This window comes from Muntiacus reevesi, chromosome 20 (genome assembly GCF_963930625.1).
Source record: "Muntiacus reevesi chromosome 20, mMunRee1.1, whole genome shotgun sequence".
Taxonomy (NCBI): domain Eukaryota; kingdom Metazoa; phylum Chordata; class Mammalia; order Artiodactyla; family Cervidae; genus Muntiacus; species Muntiacus reevesi.
The window spans coordinates 18669688-18688907 of record NC_089268.1 but is presented as its reverse complement, the minus strand read 5'-3'; the positions used below and the strand labels follow the sequence as shown (position 1 = coordinate 18688907).

General features: G+C 42.0%; 1 protein-coding gene across 7 annotated transcripts in view; it reads left to right on the top strand.

The window, feature by feature from the left end:
• Nucleotides 1–35: 35 nt before the first annotated feature.
• ZNF318 (zinc finger protein 318) overlaps nt 36–19220 on the top strand; it is a 28381-nt gene continuing 9196 nt past the window's right edge. For 6 of the 7 annotated variants that reach the window (XR_010660021.1, XR_010660020.1, XM_065912480.1 and 3 more), the window contains exons 1-6: nt 36–620; nt 3185–3336; nt 8765–9404; nt 10622–12085; nt 13718–13817; nt 15940–16244. Coding sequence is in view for 5 of the 7 variants with exons in the window: in XM_065912480.1 (XP_065768552.1) it covers nt 165–620; nt 3185–3336; nt 8765–9404; nt 10622–12085; nt 13718–13817; nt 15940–16244 (3117 nt within the window). In the remaining 2 variants the exon portion in view is untranslated. The remainder of the gene's footprint in view (nt 621–3184; nt 3337–8764; nt 9405–10621; nt 12086–13717; nt 13818–15939; nt 16245–19220) is intronic. The other variant, XM_065912481.1, reaches the window with a different exon arrangement.

Genomic DNA, 19220 nt, shown 5'->3' with positions numbered 1-19220 from the left:
GCCCCAGGGGCGGCGTGGGGCTGAGGGGAGGGGGCTGCTCCGGCTGCGGGGGCGGCGCACGGCGGCCGTGGCGGCCGGGGTTGCAGCTGCGGCGGCGCGCTGGGGGCCCGCGTCCGGGGCGCCCCCAGGTTGGCGCTGCCGCCGTGGCCGCGGCTGCCAGGACCATGTACCGCAGCGGCGCCCGCTCCTCCGTCTCTTCACACCGGCCTAAAGAGAGCGGCGGGGGCGACCCGCGCCCCGGCCGCAGCTCTGGCTCCTCCTCAGGCCCGGCTCGCCGCACCTCACCGCCGTCCTCCTGCTCCTCCTCGTCGCGGACCCCGGCTCGCCGGCCCCGCTCTCCGTCAGGGCACCGCGGCCGCCGGGCCTCTCCGTCCCCTCCGCGGGGTCGCCGCGGATCCCCGTCTCCGCTCCGCGGCCGCCGGGCCTCGCCATCCCCGCAGCGGGGTCGTCGCGGCTCCCCGTCCCCGCCGCGGGCCCGTCGCGGCTCCCCGTCGCCGCCGCGGGGCAGACGACTCTTCCCGCCGGGCTCGGCCGGCTTCCGAGGGAGCAGCCGGGGGGAGTCCCGCGCCGACTTCGCCAGGGACGGCCGCGGAGACCATCCAGGCGACAGCGGCAGCCGGGTAATCCCACCCCTCCACCCGGACTCTATGCTCCAGCCCCCTCGCCCGGGATTCCCGCTTTCAGAAACCCTCGCCGCCCGCACGACCCGAGGCCTCCAGGCCGGGGTCCCCACATGGAAGCCCTTCATCCCCACGGCTCCCCTCAGCGACACCCGAGCCAGGAGGTTCCCGGTCAGCCCCGGGAACTTCATTTGCACAATAACGGATTCTGGACGCGCCCGGGCGCCGGCTCGGGACGCCGTGCTGCGTTTCCTGGGAATAGGCTGGTTCTCTCCCTCTGTGTGAGGTGTGAAAAAGTTTGCCGGGCGAGGGGAAGCTCCTCCACGCCGTGTGTCTGGTACTTTTTCAGTAGTGGTGTCCTTAGAGTTGGGTGGTTTTGTGTGTGTGTCCCCCTAGAACTGAGCTGCGCCCTGGATCTGGAAAAGGGTGAAATGTCTTTGTGGCGACTTAGGGTGACTTAAACAGTTCTCAGGATAGACACCGAGAGAATGTAAACTGTTCGGTCTCTGTGTTGGAGCTGCTTCTCCGAAATCGAAGTGAGGGTGTCCACAGTCGTTGTAATAGCTGCTGCCACTTAACCTAGTTGTGTGGCAGGAATGATGCTCAGCCCTTCACTTTACACGTTCTCTGTGAACATTCACAACCTTTTTGGGGGGGCGGAGGGGAGAGTTACTGCTTATCTAACAGCGAAGGAACTCACAGAGGTTTAAGAAACTTAATCAAGGCGATGCCCATAACAAGTGGTGGAGTGTGATTCAGTTCTTTGCCTGGTTCCCAATACCCTGAATTTAACTGTTATGTTTCCCTGCTGAAGGGACAGAGCATGAGGTTAAAAAGGTTAGTTTAGAGGTAATACTGACTTTTCACGCATCTCTCCGTTAGTAGAGCCTCTGGGCAGGATCTGGTGTTTTGGTGTTTGTTTTTATTATTAGTTAACCAATCCTTTAAAAAAAAAAAAAAGTGACAAAGTTTCTGTTTTATTTAGTGGATCTCTTAACAGTACCTGGGTACTCTTGGTCATAGGTGAACTGACTTATTAAGATTTTAAGATTTTCGTAGCTGAGTATGATAGTCTGAATGTTAATCACTACAGAGAAAGTAAGGAAAACAAAAAACGATGAGTTTCCATAACTTCCCCTTTCTTCTCCAATGCACAACCTATTTGCTCCAGTCTTTTGTCTCAGTAAATGACATCACTCGTTGCTCAGCCAGAAACAGTGATCATCTCCCTTCTCCCAGTCTGTAAGGATAACTTCATTTATCTAAACTATCAGCTCTCCCTCCAAAATACATCCTCCAAGCTGTTGTCCTCCTGCCATCATTCTTGCCTAAACTTTATTATCTCTTGCTCAGTTTATCGCATTAGGCTCCATTACACTCCACTTTTGTTACCATCCAGTTTTTTCTATACCTAGAAATCAAAATGATTTTTAAAGACCTCCATTTTATGTATTTGAGAGAGATTTATTGAACGCTTACCATGCTGTTCTGCACACTGGGAATAAAGTAATGAACAAACCAGTCAAAAACCCTGCCCTAGTTGAGCTTATGTTCTGACAGGGGGAGTTGGATAATAAGAGAAGTAAAATGTCTTGGCATGTTAAACAGGATTAAGTGCTAAGAGAAAAAACAGAAAGGAGTTACAATTTTTCGTAAGGTAGCCAGAGAAGGCCTTCTGGGAATGTGATTTCTTAATAAAGACCTGAAGAAGATGAGGATGTGAACAGAGTAAGCATCTAGAGGAAGTATGTAGTTATGTCACTCCCCTGTATGAACCCCTTCTGTGGCTTGTTAAACTAAGAATAAAAATCCAAATTTCCTAACTGTGGCTTCTGCCTGTTTTGTGTCACTTCGCTGCAGTCACGCTGGCCACCTTTCTGTTCTCCCAAACATGCTAAGCTCATTGCAAAGCATGCTCTTTTTGCCTGAAACATCTTCCATCTGTTCTTTGCAAGACTGACATCTCATCATTCAGGCTCCAGATTAAATGGTATCACCTCAGAAAGCCTTCTCTAACCATCTTATCTGAAGTAGCTCCTTTTCCCCAATCTTTCATGTCATCATGTTTTAATGACTTTATAACACTTCACAGTGCCATCAGAGATATATATATTTTTTAGCCTGTTTGGCTTGTCTCCTTTATTGGAAATATAAAGATTCTGGTAGCAGACTTAATTCACTCCTCTGACCCCATGCCTGGTGCCAGAAAATTAAAGAATTTGGGAGGATTGGAAGTATGGACTTTTATCTAAGAAAATGATAATTAAAAAATTATATATATATATATATATGTTTATTTATCTGGCTGCACAAGGTCTTAGTTGGAGCATGGGAATACTTTAATTGTGGCATGTGGGATGTAGTTCCCCAACCAGAAATGGAACCCAGGCCACTAGACCACCAGTGAAGTCCTTGATTATTTTTTTTTAAGTCCTTTATTTTTGGAGTAGTATCTTACCATAATCATTTCTCACCCTGTAGGACCATAGTTTTAGGAAGGAGAACAGTTTTGAGTGTAGGAATGTCTTGACCCTTTTGACTGTTACTATCTTTTACTTTTGTAGAGACGCTCTCCTGGTCTGCGATCTGACTCTTCTTTGGAACAGAGCTTACGGATCACTGTTGGCAATGACCACTTCTGTGTTGGCATACCAGAACGGAGGAGACTTAGTGATCGACTGGGGTCACCAGTGGAAAATCTGGAGGATGCAGATAGGTAAGCTTCATCTGAGGCAGGGCACCATACGAGTACTTGAAGGTAGAAATGTTGCTGTTTTCCGAATGATGTATTTGAAAGGGTGGTACCGGCACTGAAGTTTATGCCCTATGTCCAGTAGAAAGTATAACATTGAAAAGAGTGGGGTGGACTCTGTTGCTGAAACAATTATGCAGAAAAAAAGACTTTAAAAGATCTAAGACTTCCCTAGTGGCCCAGTGGTTAAGACTCTGCTTCCACTGTAGGAGGCATGGGTTTGATCCCTGGCCAGGGAACTCCAATCCTGAGTGCAGCTTGGCCAAAAAAAAAAGGTCATCCTGGCCCCAACTGGAAAGGGGGAAGTTGAGGGAATATAAACAGTTCCCCAAATTAAAAACAGTTGAGATGATACAGATTCTAAAATAGTGGAACTAGGGGTCCCTTCTGCAAAGGAAAGTTCTGAACAAAATAGGATATCTGGGAAATCTACTTATTTATGGCTGCACTGGGTCTTCATTGCTGCAGTCGAGCTTTCTCTAGTTCCTTTGAGTGGGGACTACTCTAGTTGCAACCCAAGGGCTTCTCACTACAGTGGCTTCCTTGTAGCACAGCACAGGCTCTAGAGCTTGGACACAGTAGTTGGGGTACACTGGCTTAGTTGTCCCATAGCATATGGAATCTCCTGGACCAGGGATCAGACCTGTGTCCCCTGCATTGACTGGCAGATTCTTAACCTTTGAACCACCAGGGAAGTCCTTAGAAATCTTTTTTTAAATGGTGTTCTTTTTCAGCTTGTCCAGGCTGAAATATATATAGATTCAGAAAAGATTTCGATAAATTCATATTTATTGTATACAGGCACACACATATATAGGCATTAATAGAAAGAGATCTTTTAAAATGTTTAATTTCAGTTATTACTTTACAACCACTGAGGGCTAAGGAAGGGCAAATATACTCTACAGGTGTTAAATATAGATTTCAGGTACTAGAAACTTAGGTATGTATGGGAGGTAAAGAATCGCATTACATGTTTTTCACCTTGCCAAAGTAAAAGAGTTAGAATGGGAGTGCAGGGAAAGCACTCTTTCTGAGAGCTGAGAACCATGTCTGTTAATGGTCTCTGCCAAGTATATTGGAAGTTTTCACAAATGTTTAGCAGTAGCAGTAAATCAATATAATGTTCTTTTAAACTGTGACTCTCTGTGAAGTAGTGCACAGAATATAGGCAGGCAGGTGGGGGACAGCTGGGCAGGAAGTGTGAGGACCAGTGCTGCCCTTTGGTAATATTTACTTCAAAGCTTCAGTGACTATTCAATGCAGTGAAGCAAGGCAGGACAGTCATATAACACTGAAGCTTCTGAAGATAGAGCTTCAAGGTATGTGACTATATCACTTAATTGAGGCAACAGCCCATGCCCTTCTGGCTGCTTCTATTTTGGGAGATGATTGAGTAGGCAGTCTGAGTAGGTGGTGCATAATGTGATTCTCTTCCTTCCTTAGGAGCTCAGGTTTTGAGGTGACTTTAGCATTTCCTCTTGCTAGTTCTAGGGTATCAGCTCCCCTTTCCATAAACTGTTATGCATGTGTGCTTCAGGTAAACAGTTGTTTGTTTATAAGTTATAAAAATTAAAAGTTTCCTCTCAATGTATTTGAGGTAGTAATTTTCTCTCTTGAATCCTATTTCAGAGAGAGAAATTTATTTTAGAGAAAGTGAGATTAAGGTTCTAAAAGGAGGTTCCAGGCCATTCTTTAGACTTTTTTGCCCTCAGCACTCTTGCTCAATCTGGTTTGTGTGGATAATTACTGTCTGCTAAAACCAGGCCATAGGAACGTTGGCATTTGCAAAGTGTCTTCCTGACTGTGAGTCCAGTCTTCAGCTAATGAAACAGGCCATTTCCATCATTTGTATGTAGGTGTGTGTTTATTTTTTCCTGAGACCCTGTATTCTTTCTCTTCCCATATTTGATCTGTTAAATTTTATACCAGGTTTGGGTTACAGCCAGATTGCCAGGGTTGTCGTTCTCCTCACCATGGCAGTTCTCTGTGTAGGACTGTAACTTACTCTGCAAAGGAAGTGTGAATAGGTTGTGTGAAGACTCTGAGCTTCTGAATAAGTGTAGACATGAGGTTGATTTCCCTTGTATATCAGAGTACTCTGCACATTATACATTCCATTCATGGTATTCTCATCTTCTAACTCCTCCTTGCCCTGATGTAGGGAGTAGGATTTTTTTCCCTGTTACTTGCCTTAGGGACAAGACAGAAGCACAGTCACTTTCTTCAGGCATTTTGAGGAATCAGCACAGGAAAATAATGGGAAATTTGAGCTCTGGAGAACCTTTTTTATCTCATCATATACATTTTTTAGCAGCTTTTTTATTTAGCCATAATTCATATACCTTTGCAGTTCACCCATTTAGAGTGTACAGTTCAGTGATTTTTAGTATATTCATAGAGTTGTACATATACCACTGTGACCAATTTTAGAATTTTTCTTTTTGCGTCATCCTTAGCTACTAGTCTCACCCACCCAGCCACTTAGCTACCCACCCCCCAGCCTCTCACTAACCTTCTTCTGTATTTATTCTGGCCATTTCGTAGAAATAGTATCATACAATGTGTGGTCTTTTGTGACTGGAGTCTTTCACATAGCATAATGTTTTCAAGATTCATTCATGTTTTTACATATAATAGAGGTTCATTTTTTTTTTTATTGCTGATAATAATCTCATTGTATGTATTTTGTTTATCTGTTACCAGTGTTGAGTGGATGGATAGCATTTTAGTTGTTTCTACTTTTTGGCTGTTATGAATAATGCTGCTATGAATATTGGCGTACAAACTTATGTGGACATATGTGTTTTTTTTTTTTAAACTTGCTTAAGGGAATGTGTAAACACAGAAAAAGTAGAACAGTTCAGTGAGGCTCTGTGTACCCATCACCTACATCATTCAGTCAATTCTTTAAGAAAAGAGTTGGACTTGACCAAAGCTTTCAGAGAGAGTTTGTCACTGGACTATTCTGAGCTGCAGGAGATGGGGCCCTTTTTAGGACTCACTTTTATTGCAGTCAGTTCTCTCTCATCCTTTGGGAAAACTAGGGAGGGAGGACATGAGCTTCTAGCAGGCAACCTGATTTCTGCCTAAATTTATACATTATCGCATTCTTTTAACTGTTTCTATTCCTTTTTATTGGTTTTTGCCTCCTTTTGCAGGAGATTGCAGGTTTGGGTTGAGTCTTTCTGAGAGCCATTTCATTATTTCTAGCTTCTCGATGTTTAATGTTGGATTAGATTTGAGGCTAGTATGTCTCTTGGTGAAGAAAGCTGAATGTAAGAGCAATGGATGAACTTGCCTACTAGCCATGGAGCCTGTAATTTTCCCCTACGCTAATGTGGTCAGAGACTATGTATATAGATGGTGTTTTGGCAGTGGAGCGATTCAACTTATGGACATTCCTCCCTGAAAAAAGATGTGTTCATGGCTGGCAGACCTGCAAAGTAAAATATTTTGCTGTATTTATGTTTGATTTCAGAGATCATCTTTGGTCAATTGTCACTCTTTCCTATTATTTCATAGTACATTGAGACCACAAAATTCCCCAAATTCTTGGGGAGGAGGTGAGTAACAGGAACCTCGATTCCCATAGATGACATTCTTATAGAAGAGGTGATAAAATTTATCCTTTATAGTCTTTCATAAAGTTGCTTATAGCTGTAACCCCAGTCTAAAACTGAACAAGAGCTGTGCTAGTGAATGAGAAAAAGCAGCTCTTTGATGTTCCACTAACTTGAGTCCCAGAAATAGGAAAACAACTATTATTAAAAAAAAAAAGTCATTTCTCAAAACTTACAAAAAAGCAGAAATAGCTACTAGAAACTGTAGAATACAGGAATGATTACCATCCTGTGGATAGTAATTCACTCTGAAATGTGAGTGACGTGTAAATTTTTCTAAGTTGTATGCTTAAAGTGCTTTGTTCTTGTTTAGTTGCCCAGTTGTGTCCAACTCTTTGTGACCCCATGGCCTGCAGCCTGTCATTCTCCTCTGCCATGGGATTTTCCAGACAGGAATACTAGAGAGGATTGCTATTTCCTTCTACAGGGGATCTTCCCAACCTAGGGATCCAACCCAAGTCTCCTGCATTGCAGGTGGATTCTTTACCATTGAGCCACCAGAAAAGCTTAAAGTACTAGGGGATCTTTGTTTCTGTGATTTAAATCAGAAACTTTTAGGGGGCAGTAGAAGCTTTCTGGGGCTTACCCAGTGGCCCAGTGGTAAAGAATCCACCTGCCAATGCAGTAGATGCAGATTCGATCCCTGGGTCAGGCGGATCCCCCTAGGGGAAGGATAAAGCAATCCATTCCAGTATTCTTGCTGGAGAATTCCATGGACAGAGGAGTCTGACAGGGCTGCAGTTCATGGAATCTCAAAGAATCGGACAGGACTTAACAACTAAACAGCAAAAACAGAAGCTCTGTGACCGTAATGTCCCAGAAGATTAGGATACTGTGTGTGGTATAGAGATCTGAGCTGAAAGAACAAATGTTCCATCCTGTTTTTTTACCTTCATGGTTTAAAAGTCTTAAGACCTTTTAATTTCTATAATAAATCTATCTCACTGTAATAGAAATATATAGTGAGATAACCATCACATACTTTTTTTCTGGGCCCAAGATTAACAAAATGCTTATGGATATTCAGGCAAGGCAGGAAAGAGTATAACAAAACAGACTGTGAGGGAGTTTTATGGTTTTTAATATATGATCCAGTGAAACGAAGCAATTGCAGAACCTTCTAAAACTTACAAGAAAAATCATGCCAATTGGATGGATCAGTGGTTAAAAAAAATTTTTTTCCCATAGTGAAACTCTGTTTTTCCAAATGAAATATTCTGTAGAATTTGACAATATGAACAGGTAAAGTTGGCCTGCTCTAACTCAAATTTTGTTTTTACAGTTTTTGTTTTACACCTTAAAAAATTTTTTTTGGCTGCACCCGGCATACACGGTGGTACCTGAAAATCTGCGTTTTTAGAAAAAGTTCCTGGGAAATACTGATGTTGCGTATTCAGACCACAGGTTTAGTAGCAAAGAGCTAGTGTGAAGTTGTGTGGCCCAGGACTCTTTGTATTCTGGTAGTGGTATTTTCACATCTCCAAGACCTTTGCATGAGACTCTGCATCCCCAAAGTCTAATCAGAGAAAGAATTGTGTCCAGATAGATTAGCAATCTCTTCCATTGGTTAGAGGCTGCAGCTGCTTATGCTCTGGGAAAAGGGAGAAGAAATGTTGCATGTATATACGTAGATTTGTTCTGACTTCATGGTTACTGTCTTTTGTTCTAAGCATTCTACAACCCCCTTGCCAGATGTCAGTCTCTTAGCCTTGTCTGGTCTTGCCCTTTCCAAGTCCATTATATTCAGTGATCCTTGTCTCTTTCCTCAGGGATGACCTGACTGATGATTCTGTCTTCACTCGAAGCTCCCAGTGCTCTCGAGGTCTTGAACGATATATTTCCCGGGAGGAGACACCTCTCAGTCCCTACTTGGGACAACTTGATGAGGACTACCGAGCAAGAGAAACTTTCCTGCATCGATCTGATTATAGTCCTCATATCAGTTGTCATGATGAGCTGTTGCGGGGAACGGAACGGAATAGAGACAAACTCAAAGGCTCCTACTCTATACGACCTGAGGAAAGTAGCCGGGAGGCCAAACGGCCCCGGTATGATGACACAGAGAAGATGCACAACATGGGAAGTGATCACCCGAGTTTTACATCAGGGACTCGCAACTATCGACAGCGTAGACGGAGCCCAAGCCCTAGGTTTTTAGACCCTGAGTTTCGAGAGCTGGACCTCGCCAGGCGAAAACGAGAGGAAGAGGAGGAACGAAGTAGGAGCTTGAGTCAGGAACTGGTGGGAGTTGATAGTGGTGGCACTAGTTGTCCCATCCCTGGATTGTCAGGTGTCCTAACAGCATCGGAGCCAGGATATTCTGTACATCGGCCTGAGGAAGTATCTGTGATGCCCAAGAAGTCAATTCTGAAAAAGCGGATTGAGGTGGACATGGAGCCTTCCTTGCAGGTCTATGCTGTGTTTCTTCTAGGGTGTCTTGCTTGTCTCTCTCAATATTTTAAAGCCTAGTTACTTTCCTGGGGGCTGTGTCCCTAAGGTATCTTTGGAATATATGTTGGTGCAACATTGTTATGCTTATGAGCTGTACCTTTCAGGACTCTCAAAGGAAATTGTAGGCCTCACAATGCAATAATAGATGGCTTCTATTGTGTATTAGGCTTCCTAAGAGGCTTCCATGGTGGCTCAGACCAGGGAAGAATCTGTCTGCAATGCAGGAGACCCGAGTTTAATCCCTGGGTCATGAAGATCCCCTGGAGAAGGGAATGCAAACCCCACTCCAGTATTCTTGCCTGGAGAATCCCATGGACAGAGGAGCCTGGTGGGCTGCAGTCCATAGGGTTTCAAAGAGTCAGACAAGAATGAGTGACTAAGCACACAGGCTTTCTAGACAGACATTTTAGAGAGTATCTATTATATAAAGTTTTTTTTTCCTCTAAGTTGGATAGTCCTGTAGGATCTTTGAATATGGGTTTCTTGGAAATGAAGCTTGAAAAGCAAAGGGAGGAGCTGATTGAATTTTCCTCATCTCTCTTCAAAGAGAAGAAAAAAATGTATGAGTGGTAGGACACTAGACCAGAAATCAGATAATTCTAATTCTGGATCCATCTTTATCACCAGCTTGTGGTGCGATTTTTTAGACAAGTCACCTAACCATTCTGGACCTTGATATTTTTTTCCTTACCTACGGAGATGGTCAGGCATGAGCACTTATTTTTACTTGTTCTCTTAGGAGCTAAATGTTTCTGAAGTGCCTGAGGCCACTTAGGGAAGTAAGAGAAGGCTGATCAGTTAGGGATCAGAGTTTCCTGACCGTACTTCAGTCAAAGTAGCTCTGCTTGTATGTTTTTTTCTTTTGAAGATTCATAGAGAAAGCAGGTAAGCTAGGGCATCACTAAAGTCCTTTTGAATTCAAATTCCTTGTTAAAGACTACAACAAATGGGCAAAAGTTAAAATTCAATCTGCCTTCTTTTCTGTTTCCCTTTGCTACAGCAGAACCATCTGGAGAAATGGGAAACCATATCTTGAACCTGGCTAAGGACCTCCCTTTCATCCACATGTATCTTTGCCCTGTTAATTCAAGAGCAACAAAGTATTTATTTAATCTCAGTTGCTAGTTTTCTGAGATCCTTTGTAGAGGCTAATTTAGTTATGTTTATCTTTGCAGCTTGAGAGTTTTCCGGGCAGTACCAGCTCCAGCCAGGATCACCCTCTTTACTCTGGACACTCATCTCTTCCACTGAGTGGTGCTATTGCCGCTTTCGCCTCAGAGGTTGAGAACAACAAGGCAGCCGTGGTAGAGACGACACTGAAGGAGTCTCCGGGCAGCCTCTACCAGTGGGGCCCCCTGCCTGGGGTACCCAAAGACAGCAGTCCCCTCAGAGAGAAGTTTGGGAGTTTCCTGTGCCACAGGGAAAAGTTGGATATGAAGGCTGAGGGGCCAGAGCGACACACAGACTTCTTGCTTCCTCACGAGAGAGCTAGCCAGGATGGCAGCGGTTTCTCCTGCATTCTGAGTATGTTAGCAGATTCTACCGGTACGCAGGAAAAAAGGCGACTTAGCTTCCCTGACATTGAGGATGAAGAGAAATTTCTCTATGGGGATGAAGAAGAGGATTTAAAAGTGGAATCTCCACCAAAGCCCGTTGGGAGCTCTGAAAGTGAAGTTATGAGGCAGAAGGCAAGCTCCCTACCCTCTTCAGCTCCAGCTGTAAAGCTAGAATCAATAGAAGAGACCAATCCAGAATATGCCAAGATTCATGACTTGCTCAAGACCATAGGGCTGGATATTGGGGTAGCTGAGATTAGTAAACTGGCTGCACGCACACAGGAACGACTTCATGGGAAAAAGCCATCAGGTACCTCTGCTGACCGCCGTTCCTCTGCTGACCGCCGTTCCTCTGCTGACCGGCACTTTTCTGCAGACCGCTGTTCCTCAGTTGACCGCCGTTTCTCAGCTGATCGGCGCTCTGCAGATCCTCACAGACTGGAGAGCGGGGAAGTGCACCATAGCAATACCCACTCCCCAGAAGTGTCTCGTCCACACCAAGTTTCCCCTGTGGATCCTTACTTGCTCACAAAAAACAGCCCCCCGTTCCTAAAGTCTGACCATCCAGTGGGTCATGTTGCAGGACCTGAGGTGGTTGGCAGTGGGTTTCAGTCATCTGTTGCAGTCAGGTGCATGTTGCCATCAGCCCCATCTGCCCCAGTTAGACTTCCACACCCTGCTTCTTTATCTCAGTTTCATGTGCCAAGGACCTCTCAGTTTGCTGCAGCTCGCATACCTCCAAACTACCAGGGACCTGCCATTCCCCCTGCTTCCTTTGATGCCTATAGGCACTACATGGCATATGCAGCCTCAAGGTGGCCCATGTACCCTGCCTCCCAACCTTCAAATCACCCTCTACCAGACTCACACAGGACAGTGCCAGTTAGCAAACAAGCTACCCGTAGCCGTCCCAACCTCCGTGTGATCCCCACTGTGACTCCTGATGAGCCCAAGCATGAGGAGTCAGTGCTGGGCTCAATTCCTACTGCCCAAGTGCCTGTCCATGTGTCTATCCCATCACTTATAAGATATAATCCGGAGAAGATTTCTGATGAGAAGAACCGTGCTTCCCAGAAACAGAAGGTAAGTGTTAGCTTTGGGTTTCCTGTGCCTACATCTTCTATTTTAACATAAATTTGTATTTGTCTTTTAGAGGAAGCTAAAAATTTTCAAGGTCCAAGGCAATCTTTAGAGACTGCTGTTATTACCATAATTTTTTCTTTGATTGTTTTTTCATTTGACCTAAAGTCTGGCCCTAGGTCCCACTGCGATTAATAGACTTCTTTTTTCCTAAGTTTATTTCTCTATCTGGAATTACCAGCCTTAGGACACTATGGGTAGGAGCTGGGAGCCTTGAAGTCTTTAGTATGACTCATCAGAGAGTGAGGAACCAAAATTGAGTTCCTTTCCTGATTTCCATAGAAATCAAGAAATCTGTGTTTTATCCCAGTGAGTTTTGGATCTTTTTCCTGTAGTGATTATGGGGTTTAAAACTATTCACTAGTTGTTGCTTGGTAACTAAACCAAGAAATAAGCTTTGTTTGTTCTGGTTAACTTAGAGTCCAGGAATAATAATATATTTTATGACACTTTTTAAAAGTAGTTTTTATACTGTCAAGGTTCATTGGGTTCCTTGACTATAGAAAGCAAGCAGTGGCTGGGGTAAAGATATAATAATTTTAGATGTTTTAAAGCAGTAGGTAAAAATTATGTAGAGATGAGGAATACAGAATATAATTTTGAATAGAAAAATTAATGCATACTGTTGATTTTAAAGGTACTTGATAGCTAACAACTCACTTTGTTAAACACAGTGACATAAGGACCATAAAATTATAATATGTGTAAATTTGGTTTGCTAGTAAAATAATTAAGACCTGAGGAGAAAAATAGAAAAGGTGAAATTGGAAGGCTAATCTGATTTTTTTTCCAGTTTAAAAGAAATTTAGCTAATCCTTGAGAAGACCAGAAACACCTCTTAATTTTCCATTGTACTCGGGTGCCGTGAACTTAAGTGTTTTGTGGGGTTTTTTGTTTTTTTTTTGTTTTTTTGGGAAAGAGGAGAAGAACTTCCATATGACAAAACCCAAGACTGCAGAGACACTCTGAAGACTAGTGCTTTTCCTTTCCTTTACCTTTAAGAACCTAGTACTAAAGTCAGGGCTGACCGTACACAGGTTTTTCACTTGAGTTCCTTTATGGACAAGCCATATTTGTTTTTCTCATTAGGTGATAGTAGTATAGTTGAAAGATCAAAGACTTTAGGGCATATATACTTGGATTTTAAATCATCTTACTATATGATCTTTGGTATGTTGCTTAGTCTTTTGCAACCTCAGTTTTCTTACTGTGAAACAGATGATATCATGATTAAATAAGATGATACATATAATGCAACTAACACAGTGCTTCATCCACAATACATATTTGTTCCCTTCTTAATGGTTCCTTTTGGACTCAGAACTACTATCTAATAGTGTAGTGCTTCTACAAAAATAGTAGTTTCCAATCAGTAGAGTTCTGGAAAGGATAATTCTATTCTGGGACCTGGATTGGAATGAAATATCATCTTCATTATAAAGTCGGAGCCTCTGTGTGCAGGTGTTTGTATTCTTGCGTTCAGGTATTATGTAGTATGAGGATTTCTGGAAAAGAACAGTAGAGAAGGGGGGATGTTGTAGGCTAAAGGGTCTGTTACCATTTTTTATTTTGCAGGTTATTGAAGAGAGGGAAAAGCTGAAAAGTGACCGTGAAGCTCGCCAGAAGAAGATGTACTATCTTAGAACTGAGTTGGAGCGGCTTCATAAACAGCAAGGTATCAGACACTACTTTGCATGGCTGCCCTTTTGTTGTAACTTTAGTAAGAGAGCCAAATGAGGAGCTTTGGGGACTCTCAAACAGATTCATTGACATTGAAGGTTCACTTTAAAAAAAATTTTGATATAATTAGACTTACAGAAAAGTTGCATTAGTAGTGTAAAAAATTCTCAGGTATTTTCCATGATTATTAGCATTTTACTATATTTGCTATATTCGTTTTTCTCTCTCAATTGTGTGTGTGGGTGTAATTTTTCCTGAACTATTTAAGAGTAAGTTGTAGATATGATACTCCTTTACCCCTAAACACTTAAATGTGTATCTTCTTCTTTTTTTAAAATACTTTAAAATTTTTTGACTGCACTATGCAGTATGTGGGGTCTTAGTTCCCCAACCAGGGATTGGGGTCTTAGTTCCCCAACTGTGTCCCTTGCAGTGGAAGTGGGGAGTTCTAACTCCTGGACCGCCAGGAAGGTCCCAAGTGTGTGTCTTCTGGCTACAAGAATTCACTTGTATAACCATAGTACACTTACCAAAATTAGAAAATTAACAGTAATATACTAGTCTACCGATCTTACTCATATTTCATCAGTTGTTCCAATGATGTCCTGAAGCAAAAGAAAATTAAAGATTATTATGCATTGCATTCAGTTGTCATGTTCTTTTAGTCTCCTTTAATCTGTAACAGTTCCCAAATCTTGAGAAGAGATCACATGTTTTGTAGAATGTCCTCTAATTTTGATTTGTCTGCTGTTTCCTTATGATTAAATTCATGTTGTGCATTTTTAGCACAGGAACATCACAGAAATGATGCTAATCATGTCAGGTGTTGATTTGTCCCATACTAGTGATGTCAACTTTGATCATTTGGTTAAGATGGTGTTTGCCAAGTTTCTCCACTGTAAAGTTACTATATTACCCTTTTCAATTAATAAGTATCTTATAGGAGGGATACTTTGAGACTGTGTAAATACTCAGTTGCTCCTCAGACTTTGGCCCACTAGTTTAGTATTCATTGATGATTTCTTGTCCAAATTAGTTATTGATTGTTAAATAGTAATTTTCTGACTTCATCATTCTATTTACCTTAATTAGCTTTCTACTACTACTAGTTTTCTACCCACCCCTCCTCCCCCATTTATCCATTTATATAATATTTTACTATTATTATTTATCTTTATGCTCAAATTGCCCCAAATTTGGCCAATGAGAGCCCCTTTAAGTTGGCTCCTGTGTCCTTTTTTTTAAAGTTATTTTTATAATTGGAGGATAATTGCTTTAAAATGTTGTATTGGTTTCTGCCATACATCAACACAAATCAGTCATATAGGTTTATACATGTCTTGTGTCCTTTTGATGTGTTCCTATCATTTTTTGATTTGTGGGTGTACACAAAAAGATATTGTGTACACCCACAACAAAAAGATGTTCCATTATGCCTCTGTTGAGTATACCTCTTCACCAGTGCTTTTAGGACTTCACATATACACTAAGGAAAGAACATAAAATATTACACTTTGGTGATAACAGAAAAGCAGAGAGTGGGAGAAGATGTAATTTCTTGTTTGGCTTTGGATATTTTAGGGATGAGAAGCTTAGTTATTAATCTTGTGAGGATTAATTCATGAGAACCTGCAGTTTGGAATAAGAGAGAGCATCAGGTGAAACTTAAGGCAAAATCTAAAACTCAGTGGATGTGTTGGTGAAGGGTCCTTAAATCAGATAAAGTCAAATATGTGAATAATTATTTGGTTCTCTGGAGAGGACAGCCACAGAATTCATGTATTACAGTTACAGCATATATTAACTTTTTTGGAGGACACATGCACATAAACTTGTATATGCCCTTTTAGGTAGGGATACATGGAGCCTCTCTTTGAAACCTGTCCATAGATCTTTAGCTAATAACCCCTACCTAAGAGATAACGTAATCACTCAACCTTTACCTCCATAGTAGCGTCACCTAAACCGGCCCATGTGGAAGGCAAATCTCACTTTCTTTTAGGATGTTTCATGGAGAGAGATTTTGTGAGCATAAAGTCTTAAGGATTAGTATTTATGACTGAAGAATGACTTGTTAACTCTCCTGTGTTTCTTTCTGTTGACATTTGACTACTCAGGGGAAATGCTGCGTAAGAAACGAAGGGAGAAGGATGGTCACAAAGATCCACTCCTAGTAGAGGTGAGTCGGCTTCAGGATAACATTATGAAGGACATTGCAGAGCTTCGACAGGAGGCAGAAGAGGCAGAAAAAAAGCAGTCTGAACTGGACAAAGTGGCTCAGATCTTGGGAATTAACATTTTCGATAAATCTCAGAAGTCTTCAAGTGACAGTAGAGAGCCTACAGAGAAGACTGGGAAAGCAGAAAAATCCAAGAGCCCAGAAAAAGTGTCGTCATCCTCAAACTCCTCTTCTAGCAGCAAGGTAACAACTCAACTTTTCCATTTCTATTGTGTCTTTTATTTCCATGGACTCCTAAAGCAGCCTTCTAACTAACCATTTTCTTAGCTTCCTTTTCCAATCTGTTCTTACTCTTGCTAGTTATTTTTGTAAAACATAGTTTAGATTGTGGTACTGTTCTTCAGAATTTTAGCAGTTCCCCATTGCCTCCAAAGTAGAATCCTGGGCCCTCCATGTTCTGGATCTAGCATTTACACCTTAACTCACTCCAGTCCAGCTTCTAGTCTTCTCACACCTTGAAATGCCTTTTTGGTTTTTCATGTTTAGCAACAAGTTCACCACCATGTTGAAGAGCCTCAAATTTCAGTTCTCAAATCAGTATTTGATACAAGGAACCACTGTCTCCTAAAAACTGTTTTTTTCCTTTGGCTCCCATCACATTTCTTTTCCTTCTTATATGTTAGCTGCTCTGCTTAATTTCCTGATCTTTGAATATTTTAGTTCTTCAGGACTCAGTTCTAACCCAGGTCTCCAGAATTCTGCTTTTTCCCTAGGTCATTTCATTCAGTCCTATGCTAAAATACCATATTGACAATTTTCAGTTTTATATTCTAGCTAAGGTGATTCTTCTAAGGTTCAAGTCTGAGTGTTCAACAGACTACTCACTATTTCCACTTGATTGTCTCAAATACCTTAAAATCAATGTATCCTAAGTTAAACTAAGATTGTTCTCAGCCTCCCTCTAACGTTTCTTCCTCCTGTTTGTTACCCGTCTCAGAGAATGACATTACATTACAGTCCAACAGTTTTTATGCCAACAACCTGAAAAGCATTCTTAGTGCTCCCCCTTCCTAACTGCTCCATGCAATTACAGAGTCTGCCAATTCTCCATCCAAGATAAATCTCAGTTTCATTCATCTCATCATCTCTATTGCCATCCAAATTCAAGCCACCTTCAATTCTTGCTTGTACTGCTACTGTCTTAATTCTTTCTCCACATTCAGCCAGTGATTATAATACTATTTTGCCTACCTCTTCAGCCTCATTTCAAGTCTTATTTTTCCTTTGCTCTCTGTAATTTCATTACTGGCATTTTCATTCCATAAATGTTTCATCCTCTTAAATGTCTTTGTGTCTTCTCCTCCTTCTAATTACTACTCTTCTTATCCTGTGTTCTAACTCAGATTCATCCTCAGATCACAATTTAAATTATTTCCCTGACTCCCTTTCTTGATTTTCCAGGTTGTTAAATTTGCCTGATATACACTCTCATACCTACATTTTCCTTCTTAGCATTTATGGCCTTGTAATTATATTATTACATGTGTTCCCCAGTTAGATTTTAAGGTTCAAGGAATCAGGGACCATATCTGTCTCATTCTCCAATATAGTGCCCAATACACAGCTCAGTGCCTGCCACATAGCAAATAGATAGTGCTCAGGAAATCTGACACTGCACCTTATATTCCTGCCACCTCAGAATGCTTGCACTTTTCCACATGTGCAATATAGTATGTGCCTCTCTAATATTGCATTAATAATCCTCTTAGCCTGGAATAATCTTTCTCCCAACCCTACTCCTCCACTAAGGCCCAACTTGAATACTCCCCTCCTTGGTGAAGAATTCCTGAATTCCACTGTGATTGAGCCAGATGTTTTTTAGCATTCCCATAATATATTACTTTGTTCCTTTATAAAATATATTTCATTCTGTCTTACTGAAAGCATAATTAAACTCATGCCTGATTTCATGCCTGTCTCTTGCACTAAATGAGAGCTTCTTGAGAATAACAGAGTATAACTCACCTATTTTTGTGTTTTCCCATGGCATCCAGTATGTCTAGTACATAGTAGATGGTCAGTTAATATTGGGGTTAGAGAAGAAGATACTCTGTGTTCTCTGTCAGCCAAGTTCTAATTTTTTTATGTCTTCTTGGGAGAATTCTCTTTCTCAGCCAGGTAGGACTATTTTCTTATACCAGGATCATAGAGTTCAGGGCCTTTGATGGGGGAAGAGCTTGTAGTTGACTTACACATTCTCTGGGGTTCCGTTTAGGCATCAACCCCATGATAAACTACCATCTTGACTTGAGTGAGAGAATGTTCTCTGAAGTTAACAAGAATATGTTGCAATTCGATTTTCATTTCAGCAATAAGGAATGTTCTCTCTGCAAGCTCTGTTTCCTACCTGTCTTTGGTCTTTCTTCTTTCTTTGCCTCTTTTTAAAATGCGTGATTAGTTTGGTTTTCTTTCTCTTAAATCGCTTATTTCATAAAAGTAAACACATGCACATTTCCACAGTTCCATTCACTTAGACACAGTTGTTACTAATAAGTTGGTGTGTATTATTCCAAATTACCTTTTTCTCTTCATTCATTTAATAAATATTTCTTGGTCTCCCAAAAAGTGCCAGACAGTGTTTAGATATGGGAAGTATAAAAGGGAACCATGAAAAAAAAAAAAAAAAGGGAACCATGTAGTTGGTGGTGGTAGTGGTGGTTCAGTTGCTAAGTCTCTCTCTCTGCAACCCCATAGACTATAGCATGCCAGGCTCCTCTGACTTCCACTATCTCCCAGGGTTTCCTCAGATTCACATCCAGTGAGTCAGTGGTGCTAACTAACCATCTCACATCTTTCGCCTTCAGTCTTTCCCAGCATCAGCATCTTTTCCAGTGAGTTTGCTCTTCCCATCAGGTGGCCAAGGTATTGGAGCTTCAGCTTCAGCAACAGTCCTTCCAGTGAATCCAGGTTCCTATGCAACATTGTTCTTTATGGCATTGGACTTTACTTCACCACCAGGCACATCCACAGCTAAGCGTCATTCCTGTTTTGGCCCAGGTGCTTCATTCTTACTGGAGCTATTAGTGATTGCTTTTCGCTTTTCCCCAGTGGAGCATATTGGACACCTTCCTCCCTGGGGAACCTCATCTTCTGGTGTCAGATCTTTTTGCCCTTTCATGCTGTCGATGGGATTCTCCAAGCAAGAATACTGGAGTTGGG